At 49.3% G+C, this 20940-nt stretch overlaps 1 protein-coding gene and 1 long non-coding RNA gene across 6 annotated transcripts in view; one reads left to right on the top strand and one right to left on the bottom strand.

The window, feature by feature from the left end:
- Window positions 1–1403: 1403 nt before the first annotated feature.
- Window positions 1404–20940, top strand: part of hip1 (huntingtin interacting protein 1) — a 32515-nt gene continuing 12978 nt past the window's right edge. For 2 of the 4 annotated variants that reach the window (XM_081700487.1, XM_035534060.2), the window contains exons 1-14: window positions 1404–2057; window positions 14811–14874; window positions 15322–15464; window positions 16043–16099; window positions 17930–18010; window positions 18152–18228; window positions 18356–18417; window positions 18892–19032; window positions 19324–19381; window positions 19635–19710; window positions 19817–19960; window positions 20041–20138; window positions 20379–20451; window positions 20583–20766. In XM_081700487.1, coding sequence (XP_081556613.1) covers window positions 1938–2057; window positions 14811–14874; window positions 15322–15464; window positions 16043–16099; window positions 17930–18010; window positions 18152–18228; window positions 18356–18417; window positions 18892–19032; window positions 19324–19381; window positions 19635–19710; window positions 19817–19960; window positions 20041–20138; window positions 20379–20451; window positions 20583–20766 — 1378 coding nt within the window. In that variant the 5' untranslated portion in view covers window positions 1404–1937. Of the gene's footprint in view, window positions 2058–7072; window positions 8030–14810; window positions 14875–15321; window positions 15465–16042; window positions 16100–17929; window positions 18011–18151; window positions 18229–18355; window positions 18418–18891; window positions 19033–19323; window positions 19382–19634; window positions 19711–19816; window positions 19961–20040; window positions 20139–20378; window positions 20452–20582; window positions 20767–20940 lie in introns of those variants that run through there. The other 2 variants (XM_035534062.2, XM_035534063.2) reach the window with 2 other exon arrangements.
- Window positions 3635–6863, bottom strand: LOC113591757 (uncharacterized). 2 transcript variants are annotated; one of them, XR_014117954.1, is made up of 3 exons: window positions 6106–6863; window positions 4942–5338; window positions 3635–4103 (listed from the first exon to the last, which is right to left on the bottom strand). It is a non-coding gene; the product is annotated as an uncharacterized LOC113591757 (long non-coding RNA). The 2 variants fall into 2 exon arrangements; XR_014117953.1 differs by having other exon boundaries at window positions 4942–5335.

Below are 20940 nucleotides of genomic sequence, written 5' to 3'. Positions count from 1 at the left end.
CACATTAGAGTTAGAGCAGGTCTCAATAGAAATTTGATGGAGAGAAAGGAATAAAAAAATAATAATAATTGTTCTTATATACCTTACAAAGTAAACTAAATGCTAAAGAAAATATAATATTGCATATATTTGAGGTCTGTTTGTATATAAAAATTCCCAATCAATCTCCTATAGGTGGTATTTTTCCTTAGCCCTATTGGCCCCATCGTTTTCTTGTTGAATGCCCTTAGAGTCCTGTTGATGTTACACAGCCTCAAGCATCCAGGATCCATGTGTGGGACATTGAATCACAGGCTTTCTCATAGTCAGTCCAGGCAGTGCACAGGTTGGTCTGTTTGGTCTTACAGTCTTGAGTTACTGTTTTATCTACCAGCAGCTGGGGCTTGGCTCCTCTAGTTTTCTTGACAATGCCCGTATGACTCTCTTATTCTCATCTCTCATCACACACACACACTTGGGCCTATCACCCATAAGCTGGAGGAGTGGCTCCAACAGATATGTGGCATGACAATGACAACAGCTCTCTCATTCCAGAAGAGAGCAGTAATTGTCTGATTAATATGCTGCATCATTGCTGACGATGAGACTGTGTGTATATCGACAAGAACACACGCATTTATTGTGACCTTTTTTTAAAAATGGTGGCTTTTTTTTTTAAACGTAGTCTATGGTGTTCCACTTTTATAGCCACTAGAGGGAGCCATATTTGCAAGGAAAGAGAGAAAATATTTTTACATTAATAACCATTGAATATAAATGTATCTTTTTAAATTTCAATATATTTACAATTCCTTGTAATATTTACCGTTCTTAATTCACTTGGAACCAGTAGCATCGCAATGGTGTGGTTTATGCACCCACAACAAAACCACTTCTACCACTCCCAATGGGTATCACTCGAGATGTCATAAGGACTTAAAGTCTTTAATGTGCGGCTCCGAAGCCCGAACTGTTGTAACCATTTTTATCCTGTTGAGAGTAGCATTACTATATATTACCTCAAAATACAATTCCACCAAACCTTTAACCTGACCCCAACTGTATCATCTTGTATTGCAAGTAAAATAATTCAGCCCAGCCCAGCCTGTGGAACACAGAGCGTTTGAGCTTCTTTTCCAGTTCACTTTTGCTTTCCTTCAACGTTTCCCACTGATATTAAGTTAACACATAACAGAGAGGGAGAGAGAGTTTGAATTTTAGTACCCTCTATGTTTAGCCAGGCACAATAGCTTATTCCCTCATAGGGGGCGGGACAATGATTCATTCCTCGTCGTCGCAGCAAGAACAATATCAAGTGTGCATACTTTTGTCTTAGATACAAAGTTAAAATGCTTTTAAATCTATATGCATGTGGCTGTTTATCAAAAGAATAAAGTCAAATTAATCAACGTTGTAGAGTTCTACTTTTTATTTTGGCGTATAAAGCAAAAAAAAAGCAAAAAAAAAAGATTAGCTGGAGTTTATACTGGATCTAAACAAAGTGAATATTCTTATAAATAAAGTACGAGAGTGGAGCTGCGCGTGACGTGAAGGACAGGCGTAAACACGCGTGACGACACACGGAGCGAATATGATCCTCGTGGGCGGGAGCAAATAGCTTTGATCCAATCGCTGACGAGGCTGGAGGTTTCTGAGAATGTTGCTGCCTCTGGAGTTTTTGCTTGCAAGAGCGTTGGGCATTCTCTCGTTCTTCTGCGGTGGTTTAGTTTTGTTGGTTGTAGGTGTTTCAGAATATTACCGAGTTCATACTTTGCACGCGCAAGACCACGCGACGGATTGCTGCGGAATGCTGGGCGGTGGACACAGAAAATGACCTCCAGTGATAACGTCGAGAGTTTGGGAAATTTCGTGCCAACACTTTTTCTGCTTGTTTGTGTGATTCATTAATTTGTACAAAGTATCGAGACTTCCCACTGGTCGGACAAATTTGTTTCTAAATGGATCGAATGAAGAGTTCTATTCAGCAAGTCCCAAACCCAATTCCAAAAGTTCTGAGTCGCCGCGCTGGTGGTGCCAACAGTTTGGAAGTTGAGAAGGAAAACTTCGAGCGTAACCAGGTAACGTTACTCAGCCTGGGGTTGAATGTGACCGGGTAACGTTACCCAGCCTGGGATTGAATGTGACCGGGTAACGTTACCCCGCCTGGGGTTGAATGTGACCGGGTAACGTTACCCAGCCTGGGGTTTTGCGTGACCGGATAACGTCGGGCCGCCTGGGGTTGAACGTGACCGGGTAACGTTACCCAGCCTGAGGTTGAACGTGACCGGGTAACGTTACCCAGCCTGAGGTTGAACGTGACCGGGTAACGTTACCCAGCCTGGGGTTGAACGTGACCGGGTAACGTTACCCAGGCTGGGGTTGAACGTGACCGGGTAACGTCGGGCCGCCTGGGGTTGAACGTGACCGGGTAACGTTACCCAGCCTGAGGTTGAACGTGACCGGGTAACGTCGGGCCGCCTGGGGTTGAACGTGACCAGGTAACGTCTGGCCGCCTGGGGTTGAACGTGACCGGGTAACGTCGGGCCGCCTGGGTTTGAACGTGACCGGGTAACGTCGGGCCGCCTGGGTTTGAACGTGACCGGGTAACGTTACCCAGCCTGGGGTTGAACGTGACCGGGTAACGTTACCCAGCCTGGGGTTGAACGTGACGGGGTAACGTTACCCAGCCTGGGGTTGAACGTGACCGGGTAACGTCGGGCCGCCTGGGGTTATACGTGACCGGGTAACGTCGGGCCGCCTGGGGTTATACGTGACCGGGTAACGTCGGGCCGCCTGGGGCTATACGTGACCGGGTAACGTTACCCAGCGTGGGGTTGAACGTGACCGGGTAACGTTACCTTGCCTGGGGTTGAACTGGGCAAAGGATTATGCATAACTTTTACATAGAGAACAAACTACTGAGAAAATGGTGTTATTTTAGTGACGTATGAACCAACTTTCAATAAAAAAAACCATCACAGTTTTAACAAAGAATTGTGCTGAAATGATCATTGTCATGGACGAATACGGGACAAAGCTGTGGAAGGAATGCTTCCTTGTCCCATACCGTTACAGGATATAGCAAGCTGATTTGCCCACAGGGAAATGGAAGATTGTTCAACAGCAAAGCTGAGAAATGTGGTTTTGCATGCGCGGATTCATAAGTCGCTGCCGCTGGGACTGCATTATATGCGCGCGCAGTTTCCAGGCATTGTCTAACACCCTGCACACGATGATGCTTTAATAACGGTACTCAAAGCAGTATTTAAAAGTCCCTAAAACATAATGTAGATTTTTAAAGTAAATAGGCCTGCCTGTGTATGTAGGCTATATGTGTGTAATGCAGCTAACGTGTTCAGGTCTGTTTGGATTAGGGACCAGATTATAGCTGTTGTATCTTTCAGTATTGTATCATTTTTATTATCGAGGAGGAAATATTTATGCAAAGAGGCTTACGGTACGCTTACTCACTACTTATTGCTGAACCTTTGGTAAGTGACTTGCATGAGGCCAAACGTGCGCCCACACCCTGATTTTGTCAGTGGCAGTCAATGACTGCTTTAGAAAAATGAACAAAGGTCGTATAAGAGACTGGTTGTATATGTAAATTCCATGTCATCTGCAATCTGGCGTCTGGTGATGGTTAAAGCTGTCACAAACAAATTACATGGCTTCTAAATAAACAATGTTTTTTTTTTAAATTATGAATAACATTAATCGCACAAGGTGTAGATTATCGTATCGCATTTCCTGGATTTCCTCATGTATCCATAAAACGCATTAAGAGATCTTAGTGGTCGCATACCTATGTGGTTTCTGTCACACTGCCATGGGTCTACGGCTGAAGAAAGTAGTGAGGAAGGAGTAGGAGTGCATGGTGAAAAGCACTAAGAACTTTTCTTTTTAGGGCAATAAAAATTGGCAGCAAGCAGAGTTTATATCTCCCATAACATAGCAGGAGTATTTGGCGCAATGAGAGTGACGGATTTCATATCCGGAAAGTCAGAGTCCTCATAGTGCGTTCCAGAGAAAAGGGAGGAATGTTGATTGTGCATGCCAGCCTCACATGGCTCTGGGGGTTCTCCTCCTCCTCCTCCTCCTCCTCCTCCTCCAGAGACAGCCATCTGAAAAGTAGGTCACACGGCATGAGCTGTGCTTCCCTGCTCCACTGACAGGCTCCTAGCAGCGTCTTATTGCTTTATTTTTTTTCCGGCACATTCCTTAGCCCGTAACCTATATGACAATGGCAACAATTGTGCTTGTTTTGTTTGCTGTTCCAACAATGTCCTCGACATGCATGCACACACATGTGCACGCACGCCTGCACAGAACCGGTACAAATGGGGCAGCGGCATGGATTACCAGCTCGGCCTTCTGCAGGGCGTGCGCTGTGCTGCTGTGTAGGGCTGCAGGCTCTGGTGGTAAAAGAGGACCCGTCATCCCACCCAGCGTGCCGCTCCGTGCCCCCTGCCAAGGCCCGTGACAACGCAGCTATACTTTGCATTATTTTTACACTAGTAGTTTGTAGCGAGCATCCAGTGCTAACACTCTGGACTGCAGTGACGCACCTTGTTTCAGTGGCACCATTATTGTGAACGTTGTCAGCTAGCTTGAGGACATATCTGCCTGCTTCCCATCCTGCATCCTGCAGGTGTTCCTGCTGCTTCCCATCCTGGTGTGTGTGCAGAACTGTTCCGTCGGCTGTGTTATTGTACTCAAATTAGAGGGTGTCGGCTAAGTGCTCTATAATGACATGACTGCGGTTGGCCTTGCGGCCTGGCTGTAAAACAGTCATATATATTTAAGCTGGAGTTGGTAGGGAGGAGCTCAAGGCACAAGATGTTTGTTGTGACTTCGAGTGGCGGCATGTCCCTGCCTGTCTCCTCCTTGCCGACGGAAGCGGCTTTGCATGTTTAGAATAGAAGCAGCTGGCGAGTGAATTGCATTGTGTTCACCACTCACCATTTCCGCTATTATTGAGCCGCAATACATCATGTAACACCTCCGGGCTAATTCAGGCTATTCAGCTGGTGCGCTCAGGGGACAACCATGTCCTGTTGTACCGCCACTTAGGTCATCTTCAGAGGACACGTCTCTGTCTTTTCAGGCTCTGGGTTTGTGCCAATGCCCACGCCTCTCTCACAGGCTGAGACAGTAATCTGTTCATGGCCCCTCAGTAAAGGTGGATGACAGACAAAAAACAAACTATATTTTATGATTTGTTATAGGTATACGTTCTATGATTTGTAATATTGCATATTACATTATTCTGTGGTGTTACTACTGTAAAAGCCAATATTGTAATAATGACTATTTACCTTTATATACCTCAGTGACATATACTTCTCATCCAGTACTGCTGGGAGGGAGAGAGAGAGAGACCTAAAAGCAGGTACTGAGACTTACTGAGCTAACTGACCTCTAACACAGCAGCCTCAGTCCAGCACTGCTGGACACGAAAACGTACAGACCTATCGAGCCCCAATCAGAGAATATGCCTTAGCGGAAACCTCTACATCGTCAGAGACTCACAGCAGAGACAGATCCCTGAGTACAGGTTCAGTGAACACAATCTGACCCCAGAAATGGACAGATACACACAATCCAGGCTGTGCAGAGAGAGAGAGAGAGCAGCACTTTCTCCTCCACTGGGAAAAATTCACCCATTTGTCAAAATTTAAGACTAATACTCCCAAATTTTGAAATTCTCCTCCAATCTTAAAAAAAAAGACAAACGGTGCACGGAGAAGGAAACCTATCACCACCTGAGACACTACACTAGTACTCCACCACACCTTTCACTGGACGCAGTGCTCATCTTTATCCGGGGTATATAGTTATTGTAGTCATTACTGATTTTTTAAAATCTAGTTTGTCATTTATTGTCACAATGCGTTTACTTTTATAATAATGTTGTTACTTATGACTATTAGAATCATTGATGTCATGTTCCGCTTCACACTGTTTGCTTTGGCAAAATTGTCTCTGATACAGTCATGCCAACAAAGCTACCCTGAACTGAAGTGACCAACTGAGAGAGAGAAGGAGACAGTTGTAGTTGTAGTTATAGTTATGTAATATAACAGTCCCTACTTGCTATTTGCTGAGACATGAATTAAATATTACCTTTCGTTTGTGTCACGGTGCGGCCCCTTCTCCCAGACGCGTGCGTTTGTATGTCCATGCCTTCCCCGTGTCTCACACTTGTTTCTCCTTTTCCGTCGTTACCGTGCGTGTATTTAAGGTCTCATCTAATCGTAAGTGTTTGTCTGTGTTTACGTTCTCTGTTGTTTTGTGTAAATACTCGGCTCGTTCCTGTGTCCTGCCTAACCTCCGATGTTAGTTTGCCATTTTGTGTCCTTACTTTGTTCCGCAAAGCTTCGGCAATACAAGTGTATTTGTCACACCAATAAACACTATTTAATTGAACTGAGAGGCAGAGAGAGAATTCATACAAAGTCCTGAGGCTGCAGAAAGTGCAGGTCTTGGTGTGCTGCCCCAGTGGTGGATTAAACCAGCCCTGCATGGGGGTGCCAGGCGAGTTTGGATGCCACTGCACACCCACGCGTGCAAACGTGTCTGATGCCATGCCGCTAACGCAGTGGAGCAGCTTCAGTTACACGTGATTCCTGCTGGGCTGTGTTGATGTTCTCCACCTGAAATCATCACCTGTGAGTTTATGCTGGTGTGAAGATGGACTAGGCAACTCTTTAACGCTTTAAATGTTCAGGATTGCTTGAAGCAGAGACCGATGAACACTTTCAGAGGTTACTGTACAAAAGCTACTATGTGGGGGGGCGCACAAACATTTCCGTTGTGACCTCACAAGCATGTGCTCTTGTGGCTCTTTTTGTGCTATATGCCCCAGCAATCGTAGTCGCGCGCGTGCGCGCGTGTGTCTCAGAGAGCAGCACTGTGAGTCACTGCGCCAGACACTGTCGCGGCTGCAGTGGTGGGCTGTGTGAGACAGATGCACTGAGTGCGTGAACACCCTCCTCGCCGTACCAGCGAGTGTAGAGCAGCGCTTTGTTCCCGCTCCAGCCCGTTGTTGCGGCTGTTTTTACTCTCGGTGTTTGATATCCTAGTAAAATATAGTTCAACTGCAGTTGAAGTACTGTGGTGTCCATTCGATCACTTGTTATATCGGTTTTGCACAGAGAAGTAAGTCAACTGCTCTTTGCCACGCTGCTCTGGCGTGAACAATAGCAGGCTAAACTCGCGCAGTTCTACGTAATTGTGGAGGTGATGACATCACTGCGTTACTGCATCTGTAGCGCTTTGGGCTCGAGCGCGTTACCTGGAGGCGCCTGCCACGGTGCTGGCACGTCACGTGTCCTCCTCGAGCCCCCGAAGCACGCGCGTATGTTTCACGGGAGACTGAAACGGGAAAAAAAGGGAAAGAAAAGCAGGAACAGCGAACATACGTGCAGCCACGGGGGGGCGCTGTTCACCTATCCGCAGCACACGCCGTCATTGCTGATTATAAAAGTGTAAGACTGAGACGCTAGTGGCGTTCTGTGGACGCCTTAAACTTACAAATAGTTTTCATCGGTCTGCAGATTAATCAGAATTTAGAAGTGGCATTAAAAGTGTAAAACAAGGGTGATGAACGAGAATCCTCAGCTTTAGTGTAGACTCACAATTGTCAGATGATTTGAGAAAGGACCGTTTAAGGAGAGAATCGATAGTTTGCAGACTCGCAATACAAATCATACCCTATATGACGGTATATGGTTTAGGGCTTCTGACTAGGACCGTGTTTGAATTTTGAGTTGTTTTAAAGAATATGCTACTGTATGTATACAAGCTAAACACAGGTTATGTTTGGTGAGAGATATAACGCTGCTCACTGGGGGCTCGTCCAGCCCACTAACCGGGGACGAGAGAAATGAGAGCGCGGCACGGAGGGAACCGGAGCGGGGCACATGTGGAGTTAACGGAGCACTCCACCTCCTCTCCCTCCCGGAGCGGATCGCCGCCTAGTTCCCTGTGCTTGGTGCTCGACGTGCCTTGCCTTCAGTAACATCCGACTATGGACTTGAGTAAAATGGTAGGTTGTCGACGAATTTTGCTCGCTATCCGCGGTTAGTTCAAAGCTTCAGGGCAGAGGTGTGGGGGCTGGGGGCTAATGTCCTGTGTTGGCCGGGGGAAAGCTGTTTCCTGCGCTCGCGTGTTAACATTGTTGCTCTCCGCTGTGTTCCGCTGGCGATCATGACAGCAGCTGCATGCGTGTCCGCGCGTCCCCTGGTCCTGCTAGCTGTGCTCAACACTCCGAGTCCGTAGTCCTCCCGTTCCCCGCGTTTAATGGCCCTTTTCCACAGTCCAGCCAGCGTGGTAATGCGACATGGAGGTGTTTCTGGCATATGTGTACATGCAGCTGGGATTTGAATGCAACCCTACAGATGAGCCGTTCCTTTGTACAGAGAACCTCCAGCATATGGCCGGGTAGCCTACTAGTGAAACTTACAAACTGACTCTTTATTTTCGAATGTTGTCGCTTGTTTTTTTTTTTTGTTTGTTTGTTTGTTTTGATGATCTCGTTTTTGGTCATCTGTTTATGGTCTGCTTAGGAATGATGAGCAACACATCTTGCGCTCAGGTTGCATGCGTATTAGAGATCTTTTGATTTTTGTTTGTTTTTGTTTTTGCATGTTTAATGTCGGCACTTTAAAAAATGTATTAAAGGTAATTCTTTTAAGTGTCCAATGGCACAGAATGGTCAGAATCTGCAGAGTCACTGTCTCCTACCATATTGTTTGGGACATTTCTTGTACACACAAATACTTGGGACTCTTGCATTTAAGAGCACAGGAATTGTAAGTGTTGTCATGTGTTTCCTCTGTGGTGCATTTGTATTATGTGAACTTTCAGAGCAGGTGCGTTAAGAGCAATCTGACTTCTCCTTTGTTGAGCTCATCCACCCTGGAGCCTAACAGCAGGAGCTTTAGCGTTGTCCACAGGGAGGACATGGAACGCGCCCTAGTTGAGCTGATCGCTGATCTCACGGGGCGCCCTGAGTGTACGTGTCTGATGGGGCGGTTGGATGAGGTGTGCCTTTGCTCTGGGGACGGTCCGGCGCCCGTTACGCCTCTCCTCTCTGACACTCCTGCAGTTCTTTCTGCCGAGCCGTGCTCGACAGTGCTGTGAAACAGACTGCTGGCAGACTGGGTCAAATTCTGGTGGGTTTAGACTTTGCCAAATCCTGAACCTTCAGGCACAGTTAGTCCTGCCCCTCTGCCCCATTGCAGACTCCTTGGCTTGACGTGCGGTGCTGGAGCTGGACCGCCTGTTGTGTCCGGGACTGTCCGACCCTTAGGAACAAAGCGCCGGTGTATTTTCTGTACGTTGCAGCATCCTGTTGGTTCTGATGCATTTTCAGATGACTTTTTTGCGCTGGTGGTGTGGGGGGTTGGTGGGTCCTCTGAGGATCAAGTGTATAGAATAGCTCCTCATCCCTGTGTGTCCGAGAGCCTCTTGCTTTGCCAGCTCAGAAAACAGACCCACAAGGTTTATTAGTCCTTTATGGTTCCATTATCCTGTTCTGGTGTCTCTCCCTCTGGCCATATAACCTAAGCAGGCAGACTCTTTGGATGCCTGCTAAACCTTGCCAGAAAGAACAAAGACCCTGGCCCATGCTGCCTCCGTGTCCAGTGTTTGCAGATGCGCACAGGCTGATAGTTGATGGTTCCCACTGAAGTGATGATGTGTTAAAACATTTGACGTACAGCCTTGCTGCCTGCTGGCCTACAGATTTGTGTTGGAGGACTCGTCTAACCACACAACATTCACACACATTTATCTTTGTAATATCAGAAGAAGGGTCCAACTTGGCATTCTCTGTTTTGTGCCTTGTGCACCACCAAGGTGCTGCTGGAGTGGGTTGTGCAAGCAGATGTCTGAGTCAGATGCCAGTGAGCTGTAAAAGAGCCATTTAAAGAGTGGAGTCAAAGCAAGCCATACAGTGCCCACCCTTCACTAAAGAGACCTGAGAGGGTGGAGCTGCAGCCAGATTGAGTCCTGGATAAAATAAACTTTTAACGACAGGAAAAAAGGCTAATGGTGTGTAGGACTAACCAACAGTTGTGTTTGACAAAGCAGAAGTGTGTGTGTGTGTGTGTGTGTGTGTGTGTGTGTGTGTTGGAGTGTGAGAGTAGTGCTATTTAATGGTAGGGGGTTGTGTTCCTACAGGACACAGACTCCCAGGCACAGTGTGAACTGGGCAGACGTTTCCAGAGGCGTGCGGTTATTTTTAGTCCTTTGGATGGTGCACATTCACTGGAGCCTTGGCGCGCGAGGTCTCAGACGACCGTCTCTCTTGTTCACGGCCTGTCTGGGTTCGGGACTGGGATGAAGGAGTCTGTTCTGAGCGGATGGTTCAGGTTTTGGCCACAGCGCTCAGCAAAGTGGGGAAGACGAGCACTATTCGGCCAACAGGAAATGGCCAGGGTTGGGTGTGCCAGCACAGGAAACCGAGAGTGGCCCTCCGCTGTTCCACTTCCTGCCGTTGATCGTTTCAGAAGTCTAAGCAGACCCGTTTAAAGTGCTGTCTGAGGCAGGACGATTACGCCTAGGCCCAGGAAGTCTGCCTGTGTCATGTTTAAAACTTGAATTTTACCTCATAGTTTCAGAAATGTTGGCTTGGCAATGTGTGTGATAACTGTACACAAGATCAACCACTCCCAGTGACGAGGTCATAGTTTTGAGACATAGTGACCACTTCCTAATTTCACCACTTGTTTCACTGTGTTGGTGAAGCAGATTTGAGATATTTCAATACACACGCACACATGTGCACACACACACACACACACACATACACAGATAGATACACACACATATGCACACACATTTTACATTTACAGAATTTAGCAGATGATCTTATACAGAGCGACTTAAAAAAGTGCTTTGTCATTTCTTCATAGAAAACATCCTAGTACAGTACAGCAGGTTAGAGTCCAATGAACTAGAATACTGTAGAAATACAGGGATCACTGCTACAGGGGGAGCTCAGTGGTTAAAGTACTTATCTTGTAATTCAAGTCCCACCACTGCCAAGTTGCCACTGTTGGGCTCCTGAGCAAGACCCTTAACCCTCAGCTGCTCAAGTTGTACTCAGTCATAATTGTATTTCGCTTCTGATAAAAGCATCAGCTAAATGCCGTAAATGTAGAAGTGTGAAACATGTATAAGCTCAGACAACGATAAGTGTGATATCAAACTATACGTGCAGTTTGTTACCCAGCAGGTGCAGGGTCAGTTGTCATTTAAATATTCCACAAGTACACACACTGTGTTTGAAGATTGCAAGGGACTCTGCTGTCCGGACAGCCACTGAAGTTCATTCCACTATCTGGGAGCCAGGACAGAGAATAGTCTCCATACTTGTCTTCCATGAGACTTGAAGCATGGTGACCACCCGAGGTACGGATTGGGCTTTGACCATTGTCATCATACATGGAAGGGCTGGTCTATTTTTGGCTTTGGAGGCAAGCATCAAGGTTTTAAATCTGATGCATTCAGGTACTGGGAGCCAGTGAAGGGAACACAGCAGTGGAGTAACATGTGAACTTCAGAAGATTGAAGACCAGTCATGCTGCTGCGTTCTGGACAAGTTGTAGAGGTTTGATGGCTCTTAGAGGAAGACCAGCAAGCAGCGAGTTGCAGACTCGACTAAATTAGAACACATCTGACAGCCAACGCCCACCCCCCCAACCCCCGGAAATCTTACTGCAAGCAAACTAACTCAACATGTAAAACAACAGTAGACTGTGCCTGAATATTTTTAGCCTCAGATGTAGGCATAGATATGTTGGAAATGACCAGAAAGAGCATGATTCACAGTACGACCCAAGTGTGTTCACCGCAAGATTCAAACCACTGATATGGCCAAGCCACAGCTGTGCTATTCTCCTGCGACAGTGATGTGATGGATGGTGTGACGCAAGAAACAAAGATGTGGAGAAAGAACACAACTTCTCGTAGCACCTTCACCGTGAGAGGTGGTACGTGCGGCAGGTGTCGCCTGTGGATACTCACGATGTGACTGGAAATGGCAGGACAACAGGGGATCTTTAAGCATGATAGCTGCTCTGATCCAATCCGATGCCTCAGACACGCCGGTGTGAAGCCTGCTCTGATCCAGTCAGTTGTCCTCAACACGCCCACCTATTTCCCCAGAAGTAATTGGGGAGCTCTGTTCTTGACTGGACAAGTCAGTCACGTGTCTTGGTGCCCACTGAACACACAGTTCATCTACTGAGGAAATCTCACAACCCCTGAATCTCACAATCCAGTACTAAACGTGATCATTTGATTTGAATATGTTACTTTGTTGTTAATTATGGCACCATGAAATGGGAAACGGGGAGTATGTGTAAAAATATCAGATTTTACCGTTAAACATCAAAAGCAGACACAAGCATGTGCCAGGCTGCACTCTGTGTTCATGCATCATCTGGGTGGATCGGTCACACCAGTGACTGCTGTATTTATTCAAACCGTCTGTCTGTGGTTTGTTCTCCCCAAATTTGTTGTTTCTTTAATTTCATTCAGAATTTTTACCCAAACGAGGGTTATAATGCAACATATTATTACCCAGTGCAGGTGTTGCATGTTATTAGCATGCATAACAATCAAAACAAAAAACCACGTGTGTGCTACTCTGCTGGTGGACTCAGGAATAGTTGTAGATTCCACACTTTATTTTAGGGCTGTCGTGATGTGTGGGTCAGTGGATCCTGGACTGAAGCTCACTGTTTTATTACTGGGTCATCTCAGGACAGCACTGCTTCATACCCGTGATGGCGTAGGTTTGAGCTACAGTGTGCGCTTGGCTGTGCCCCAGTGCAGATGTTTGGGCCTCGTCACTCTCGCATACTTTTCCTTAACAAGGTTCTTTCAGCGTCACTTAAAAAGCTCCGGCGTCAGAGCCATTAAGGATCTGACTGTCTAATGGCAGTGGAGAGGAAGTGCTTTTGTAACGACCCCGCACTCGACCTGCTCTTCTCATCACGAGCTCTTGGAGTCGTTTACAGACTGGCCTGATATTACTGTACCGTCAGGGCGCAAAATGGTGGAAAGATCAACAAGGAGATAATTAGCTGAGGCTTCAGACGGGAATCATTGTGGGAGATTACCGCGACTCGACTTCGTGTTTGTTAACTGTTCTGATAGTACTGGCCCAGTGCGGTACAGGCCGATTGCTACGGTGAGCATATGAACACAGTAGCAGTTATTTAAACGTTCTGATGAAGGAAGCATTAGTCAGTGAATGTAAATCCTTCTCGTGAGAAATAATGCAGGCCAGTTCAACACACACAATGTGTACCAATAAAATCGCAGTCGTGCGCTGTCAGAGACCTTCCAGAGGACACTGTGAGACCACTCCAAGGCCACTGTCTCCTGCGTTAGGTGGGACTGAACCTCACTCTCACTCTGTCAGAAGTGATCAGCCAGCGATCGGCTCCTCGGCTGCTTATACCTCTGGGGCAGATAGCCGGAGCCTGAGGGGTACTGTGTGGACGCCAGAAAGCTTTGGCAGCCGCTGCCCCTATTCACACCCGCCACACAGCCTCACTGTGGGCACGTCGTGCCATGCTTGTGTGGGAATCAGAAGCCTGGCAGTTCTTGTCCTCACTGAGAAGACGTATGTTTTGGTTAACACGCTCTACAGACTCGCCCGTCTTTTTGTTGGCGTTTGTTTTGTTTTGGGTTTTTTTTGGTTTTTTTCTCAAGCCAGTCTACCCTTCATGGACGAGTGACGTGAACACTCAGGGCTGCCTGGGCACACACGCTGCCTGCTGCGTTCTCACAGTCTGTTTGTACACTTGTGTGAGTCAAAACAGTAGTTGAGGTCACTTAATGACGGAGGCCCGGTGGCTCAGCCGCTCAGAGAACGCACAGTCCAGGCCAGCGCTCTTCCTCTTCGTCCTCTTCCTCTCCTGTGTCCAAGTGCCCAGCTGCAGACTTAATGAGACGGTTGGCCCTGGACTCCTCCTTGCCTGGACAAAGCCCCCTTGTCACCTTTAAAGGGGGGGGTCTGGCAATGGCATCTGAAGTCAGGGGGTTGGAGCACAGAGTGGACACCCACCCAGAGCCTCCACCCTCTGGGTGTCACGGATGCAGTAGGGCGGGAGCAAGCGTACAGGCACTGCTGGCCAGAGAGGTGGGATCTGAGCTCCTCCAGCAGCTCCACTGGGATGTGCCTGCAAGGCAGACTGTTGCCACCATCAATAATGCAGTGATATCACTTCTTGCATTAAGAGCTTCGTCATTTTCTCCTATTCGGTTCTTTTGCCCTGTCTGACAGTTTAAAAACATCTGGAGAAACGACTCCCTGTTTGTTTGTGTGTGGGGTTTCACTTCCAGCCACACTGAAAAGAGGAAGTCAGCATGTCACCTCTTTAAAGCTCTTTAAATGGCTGGTGGGGTTCTTCTCTCTGGTGGGAGCGGAGGGCCCAGGGGGGTCTCCTTGTCTGACGTGTGCAGCAGAGCGAGTGCCCAGCCACTATGGCCGCACACGTGTCGTGTGTTGTATAAGCAACAGATGGCTGATGGAACAGTTTGTCTGACCTCCATAGTTCCACAATGGCCAGCATAGGCACACGGGGGGGGTGTGTGTGTGTGTGCGTGTGTTTGTGTGTGCGCACGCGTGCTCGGGCTCAGATGAAGCGTATCGTATTCCTAGCTCGGGGTGTGTCGGGCGTGCCATGCCCTTGTGTGTCATTGTCTCCTGGGATCTCCTTGGCGACGACCCCGTGAGCCCCCAGTGAGGCCTGGTTAGCACGCTAGCAGCCTGCGCTGAACCCTCCCTTCCTCCCCCTCGTCTGCAGGCTGTGAGCATCAACAAGGCGATCAACACGCAGGAAGTCGCCGTCAAAGAGAAGCACGCCAGGAATATCCTTTGGCTCGTAGCTGAGGAAGAGGAGCTGCTGTTGCCCCACTGTAGTTTGCTCTTTGTTTTCACATTACACTTTGACCTACATTTAAAGGGCTGGGACGGGTGCCGTATAAAAGACACCTTTAATGATTATCTGCGAGAAGGTGTTGCAGAACACCTCGGTGCAGGTATACGCTGACTTCAGATCAGCCGAGGAGTGTCGACCCTTTTCTGTGGATTTTTGAGTCTTAAAGTAAATGTGTGAGTGTGTTAAGTGTGAGTTTGTGTCCTAGTGAGCTGGTGCCTGTGATTCAGAGCACGTTTTCCCCAGAGGTCCATTTAACCCTCAATCGACTCATTCATTAGTCATTCTAGGTGCGTTTGCTGGTGCCCCTTGCAAGGCACAGTGGCCGCACACTGCTGCTTTGGTGTGTGTGAGCATGTGTCCTTGACTGCCCTCCCACCATGCATTCTGGGCACGCACCATGAGAAGGGGGCCCACACGTTCTGGGCGGCGGTCAGCCGTCTGCCCCTGTCCAGCAACGCCGTCATCTGCTGGAAATTCTGCCACGTCTTCCATAAGCTGCTGAGAGACGGACACCCCAATGTGAGTACCTGCCTGTGTGTGTGTGTGTTTGTGTGGGTGGATGGTGTTTTTTGTCTGTGTGTGTGTGTGTGTGTAGTGTTTTTTTGTCTGTGTGGGTGTGTGTCTGTATGGCTGGTGTTTTTTGTGTGTCTGTGTGTGGGTGGGTGGTGTTTTTTGTCTGTGTGGGTGGGTAGTGTTTTTTGTGTGTGTGTGAGTGGGTGGTGTTTTTGGTCTGTGTGGGTGTGTATCTGTGCGGCTGGTGTTTGTGGTGTTTTTTGTCTCTGTGGGTGGGTGGTGTTTTTTGTCTGTGTGTGGGTGGGTGGTGTTTTGTATGTGCTTGTGCCTGTGTGTCCAACTCCACGGTCCAACTCAACTCTCAGCCTGTGATCACTGAAGATAATGGTGTCATATGCATGTTGAAGGTCTGATACATACACACACCTGCAGGAGAGAGTGGAGTGTGATGCTCGGGTTGTCATTCAGACTCCTCTCTGTACTGTAGTGCGGTTGAGTTACAGTTCCTTGTGTGTTGTTCAGCGCCGTGTGTGTGTGTGTGTGTGTGTGTGTGTGTGTGTGTGTGTGTGTGTGTGTGTTCTCAGGTTATTAAAGACTCTGTGCGGAACAAGGCTGACCTGAATGATATGAGCAGGATGTGGGTAAGTGGCTGGTGACACACAGTGCAATTCAAATGTCAGGATACACTCCACATGATCAAATGACCACTAAGGACTGGAAAAGGTGCTGGTGTCCTGATCGCCCAGCGTCCTGCTATGTGTCAGGTGTCCTGATCGCCCAGCGTCCTGCTATGTGTCAGGTGTCCTGATCGCCCAGCGTCCTGCTATGTGTCAGGTGCCCTGATCGCCCAGCGTCCTGCTATGTGTCAGGTGTCCTGATCGCCCAGCGTCCTCCTATGTGTCAGGTGTCCTGATCGCCCAGCGTCCTCCTATGTGTCAGGTGCCCTGATCGCCCAGCGTCCTGCTATGTGTCAGGTGTCCTGATCGCCCAGCGTCCTGCTATGTGTCAGGTGCCCTGATCGCCCAGCGTCCTGCTATGTGTCAGGTGCCCTGATCGCCCAGCGTCCTGCTATGTGTCAGGTGCCCTGATCGCCCAGCGTCCTGCTATGTGTCAGGTGCCCTGATCGCCCAGCGTCCTGCTATGTGTCAGGTGCCCTGATCGCCCAGCGTCCTGCTATGTGTCAGGTGCCCTGATCGCCCAGCGTCCTGCTATGTGTCAGGTGCCCTGATCGCCCAGCGTCCTGCTATGTGTCAGGTGCCCTGATCGCCCAGCGTCCTGCTATGTCAGGTGTCCTGATCGCCCAGCGTCCTGCTATGTGTCAGGTGCCCTGATCGCCCAGCGTCCTGCTATGTGTCAGGTGCCCTGATCGCCCAGCGTCCTGCTATGTGTCAGGTGCCCTGATCGCCCAGCGTCCTGCTATGTGTCAGGTGCCCTGATCGCCCAGCGTCCTGCTATGTGTCAGGTGCCCTGATCGCCCAGCGTCCTGCTATGTGTCAGGTGCCCTGATCGCCCAGCGTCCTGCTATGTGTCAGGTGCCCTGATCGCCCAGCGTCCTGCTATGTGTCAGGTGCCCTGATCGCCCAGCGTCCTGCTATGTGTCAGGTGCCCTGATCGCCCAGCGTCCTGCTATGTGTCAGGTGCCCTGATCGCCCAGCGTCCTGCTATGTGTCAGGTGCCCTGATCGCCCAGCGTCCTGCTATGTGTCAGGTGCCCTGATCGCCCAGCGTCCTGCTATGTGTCAGGTGCCCTGATCGCCCAGCGTCCTGCTATGTGTCAGGTGTCCTGATCGCCCAGCGTCCTGCTACATATTGTGTGTCCTGATCGCCCAGCGTCCTGCTACATATTGTGTGTCCTGATTGCCCAGCTCAGAAATGTCAGAGGATGTTTGATTGATTGTCTGTGTCTGTGTGTCTCTCTGTGTCTCTCTGTGTCTCTGTGTGTCTGTGTGTGTGTGTCTGTGTGTGAGTGAGAGAGAGAGAGAGCGTCTGAGCCACAGCTGAGAGCATCTAAGTTTTAATTAGCAAATGCTGAAATAGATTCAGCTCTTTGACTTTGATAACACATTCGAGTGGTCTGTTACTGAGCACAGTAAGACTTGACCTGCCCCTCAGGCTGGGGGTCTGATGTGTGATTTGACCTGCCCCTCAGGCTGGGGGTCTGATGTGTGATTTGACCTGCCCCTCAGGCTGGGGGTCTGATGTGTGATTTGACCTGCCCCTCAGGCTGGGGGTACAATGTGTGTGGTGACTCCTGCTCCTACAGGAAGGTCAGGAACACGCTGAGACTTCCTTTATGAGGAGGCGCACGAGCAGTCTGTCACTCGGCTCTTAGCAAATATGAGTGCCAATCAAATATCAAAACGTGTGTTCTCTCTCTCGCGCGCGCGCGCACACACACGCATGTGCGCAGGGTGTGACAGCACATCTTTGATGTTGTCATCCTTTCATCTCTCTCTGCTGTGTGTGGCCCAGGGTCATCTGAGTGAGGGTTATGGGAAACTGTGTAGCATCTACCTCAGACTGCTCATCACCAAAATGGAGTTCCACATTAAAGTGAGTGAAGTTGTCTTTCTGTCCCTCTGCTCCGCTCACCAAACTGCTCTTCACCTGTCCAGCCGTTACCGAGCTCCCCTGTGGTGGTCGTAAACCGCTCTGTTACGTTAATGCCACGTTTCCCCCCCCCCCCCACGGCAGAATCCTCGTTTCCCTGGCAACCTTCAGATGTCAAACCGACAGCTGGAAGAGGCGGGAGAAAACGATGTCAATAACTTGTGAGTAGTGTTTTGGTTTGTCTCGCATGCGAGTGTGGTGTGCAGATGCTCGTTCTGGGAACACCGTGGTGGGGTCGTGTCCGTGTGTCTGGTTTCCATCTCGTTCACACTCTGCTCTGTGTTTCAGCTTCCAGCTGACTGTGGAGATGTTCGACTACCTGGAGTGTGAGCTCAGTCTCTTCCTCGGTGGTGAGTGTTAGAACTCGGCTCTGCGCTCTCTGACCTGCAGCTCAGCCAGGGATCAAGCTTCAAACCCTCATCTGTGGATGGAGTTTGTGTGTGTGTGTGTGTGTGTGTGTGTGTGTGTGTGTGTGTGTGTGTGTGTGTGTGTGTGTGTGTGTGTGTGTGTGTGTGTGTGTGTGTGTGTGTGTGTGTGTGTGTGTGTGTGTGTGTGCGTGCATGAGAGATTAACAGTCTCACAGGACCTGCAGGCAGGCGGGAAATGATATATGGTGATGAATATGAATGAGGTTCCATTAAATCTTAGGGACGATTAGAGAAAAGATGCTGAGATTCACTCAGGCTGTGTGGAGAACTAATGAGAAATGATGAGATGATGTCTTCAGATCTCATTTGCATATGTATGTGGACAGTTTTATTGAGTGTGTGTGTCTGTCTGTGTCTGTGTGTGTGTCTGTGTGTGTGTCACGCGCGCGTGATCAGTGTTCAGCTCTCTGGACATGTCCCGCTCCGTGTCTGTGACAGCGGCTGGTCAGTGTCGTTTAGCTCCTCTGATACAAGTGATCCTGGACTGCAGTCATTTATATGACTACACCGTCAAGCTGCTCTTCAAACTACACTCCTGTAAGATCTCACGCACACGTATTCACACACATACATAAACATGCATGCACACACACACACACACATGGACAGACACAGGCTCTAAATATTACTGTTTTTACTGTTTAAATTTGCCTTTAAACAATCTTAGTTATTTTGTACTTTTTGTGTTAAAACATTATGTAATAAGGAAAATATTCTGGTGGGAATGTTAAGTGCATGTGCGCTCACACACACAGCTGAGTCTAGTGTGTCTGAGGTCATTACTGCAGTCTTGGTGTCTCGCTCTCTCTGTCTTGCTTTGGCTCTCAGGTCTTCCAGCAGACACCCTTCAGGGTCATAGGGATCGCTTCCAGGAGCAGTTCAAAAAGTGAGTGTCCCTCATTCTGAAAACTGCAGAGGCCTTCGGTGCTCCGGTTCGGTGCTCCGGTTCGGCTCTGTGCTTGCCTTCTAGAGTCCAGCAGCATTAACCACAGCTCCTATCGTATACATGAGGAGTGCGGTCACAAGCCTTTCTACAGCTGACACTCTTACACAAGTCACTGTGTGCTGTTTACACTCCACCTCTATCCCCCTCTCTCTCTCTCTCCATCTCTATCCCTCTCTCTCTAAACTCTTCATAGGCTGAAGAGCCTGTTCTATCGTTCCAGTAACCTGCAGTATTTCAAAAGGCTGATTCAGATCCCTCAGCTTCCTGAGGTAAGCCCACTGGCCAGACAGTGGGGCCAGGTGAAGTGGGTGGGGGGTTGTTATCCTCAGATCTGCTTTTGGCTGTGGGGACAAACTCGCCTGTCCGTGCTGACAGAACCCGCCCAACTTCCTGCGTGCGTCCGCCCTGTCTGAGCACATCAGCCCCGTGGTGGTGATCCCAGCTGAGGCGTCTTCCCCCGAGACCGAGCATGTGGTGGAGACAGAGGACCTCGTGGACATGGACGTCCCCGTGCTGCAGGTGCCGCACGCGCGCGTGCACACACACACACACACACACACACACACCGTGCTGGTGCTTACCGAGTGCTGTGTCTGCAGGCCACGGGGGAAAGCAGGTTCGACGACCTCTTTGGCACGTCCGCCTCCACGGACCGCTTCAACTTCAACGGGCAGAACGGCATGCGCAAGGACGACAAGTAAGACAGGAGACAGGAGTGGTCGACCCTTTAGACGGGAAACGCCGTCGACTTTTCCCGTCTAAAGGGTCGGGGTGTTGTAGCGCCGTCCTCCCGCACTGGGCATTCCTGCTAAAACTCTGAGCGGAACACACGCACAGTGTGATGAGACGAGTAGTAGCTGCACTCCCACAGCTGCTCACTCTCATGATGATGATGATGATGGTGACGATGCTCACTCACACCGGCTTGTCCCCTCAGAGACCGGCAGATAGAGCATCTGAGCGCCGAGCTCCAGGCCCTGAAAGAAGAACTGGAGGCCTTTAGACTGGAGGTGTGTGTGTGTGTGTGTGTCTGCGGGCAGTTCTAAGTCAGGAAGATCTCGTGTTCTCAAGTTTGGGCTGGACAGAAAACCCTCAGCTAATCCAGGCATGTCACACCCTCACTCTGCCCCGCCCACTGCAGAGTGGTCGTCTGTGCCAGGCGCTGCGGGGGCGTGTCAGCGAGCTGGAGGCGGAGCTAGCCGAGCAGAGCCACCTGAAGCAGCAAGCGCTGGGTGAGAGTGAGTTCTTGAAGGCTGAACTTGATGACCTTCGGCGGGTCAAGGAGGACACAGAGAAGGAGCAGCGTAGCCTGACTGAGATTGAGCGTAAGAGCAGTGTGTGTGTAGCTGTGGGTGTGTGTGTGTGTGGGTGTAGGTGTGTGTCACTACTCACAGTAGCTGACTGTAGCACTATTAGGTTCTGCTCTCTATCATCACTGTGTACACTGTGATAATTTGGTACAGATCAGCTGTCATGAGTTTCAGGTGTTTTCAACTTGG

This window comes from Electrophorus electricus, chromosome 17 (assembly GCF_041902795.1).
Source record: "Electrophorus electricus isolate QZ-2024a chromosome 17, ASM4190279v1, whole genome shotgun sequence".
NCBI classification, from domain to species: Eukaryota; Metazoa; Chordata; class Actinopteri; order Gymnotiformes; family Gymnotidae; genus Electrophorus; species Electrophorus electricus.
The sequence above is the reverse complement of the archived record's forward strand: the minus strand, read 5'-3'. Positions and strand labels throughout refer to the sequence as shown.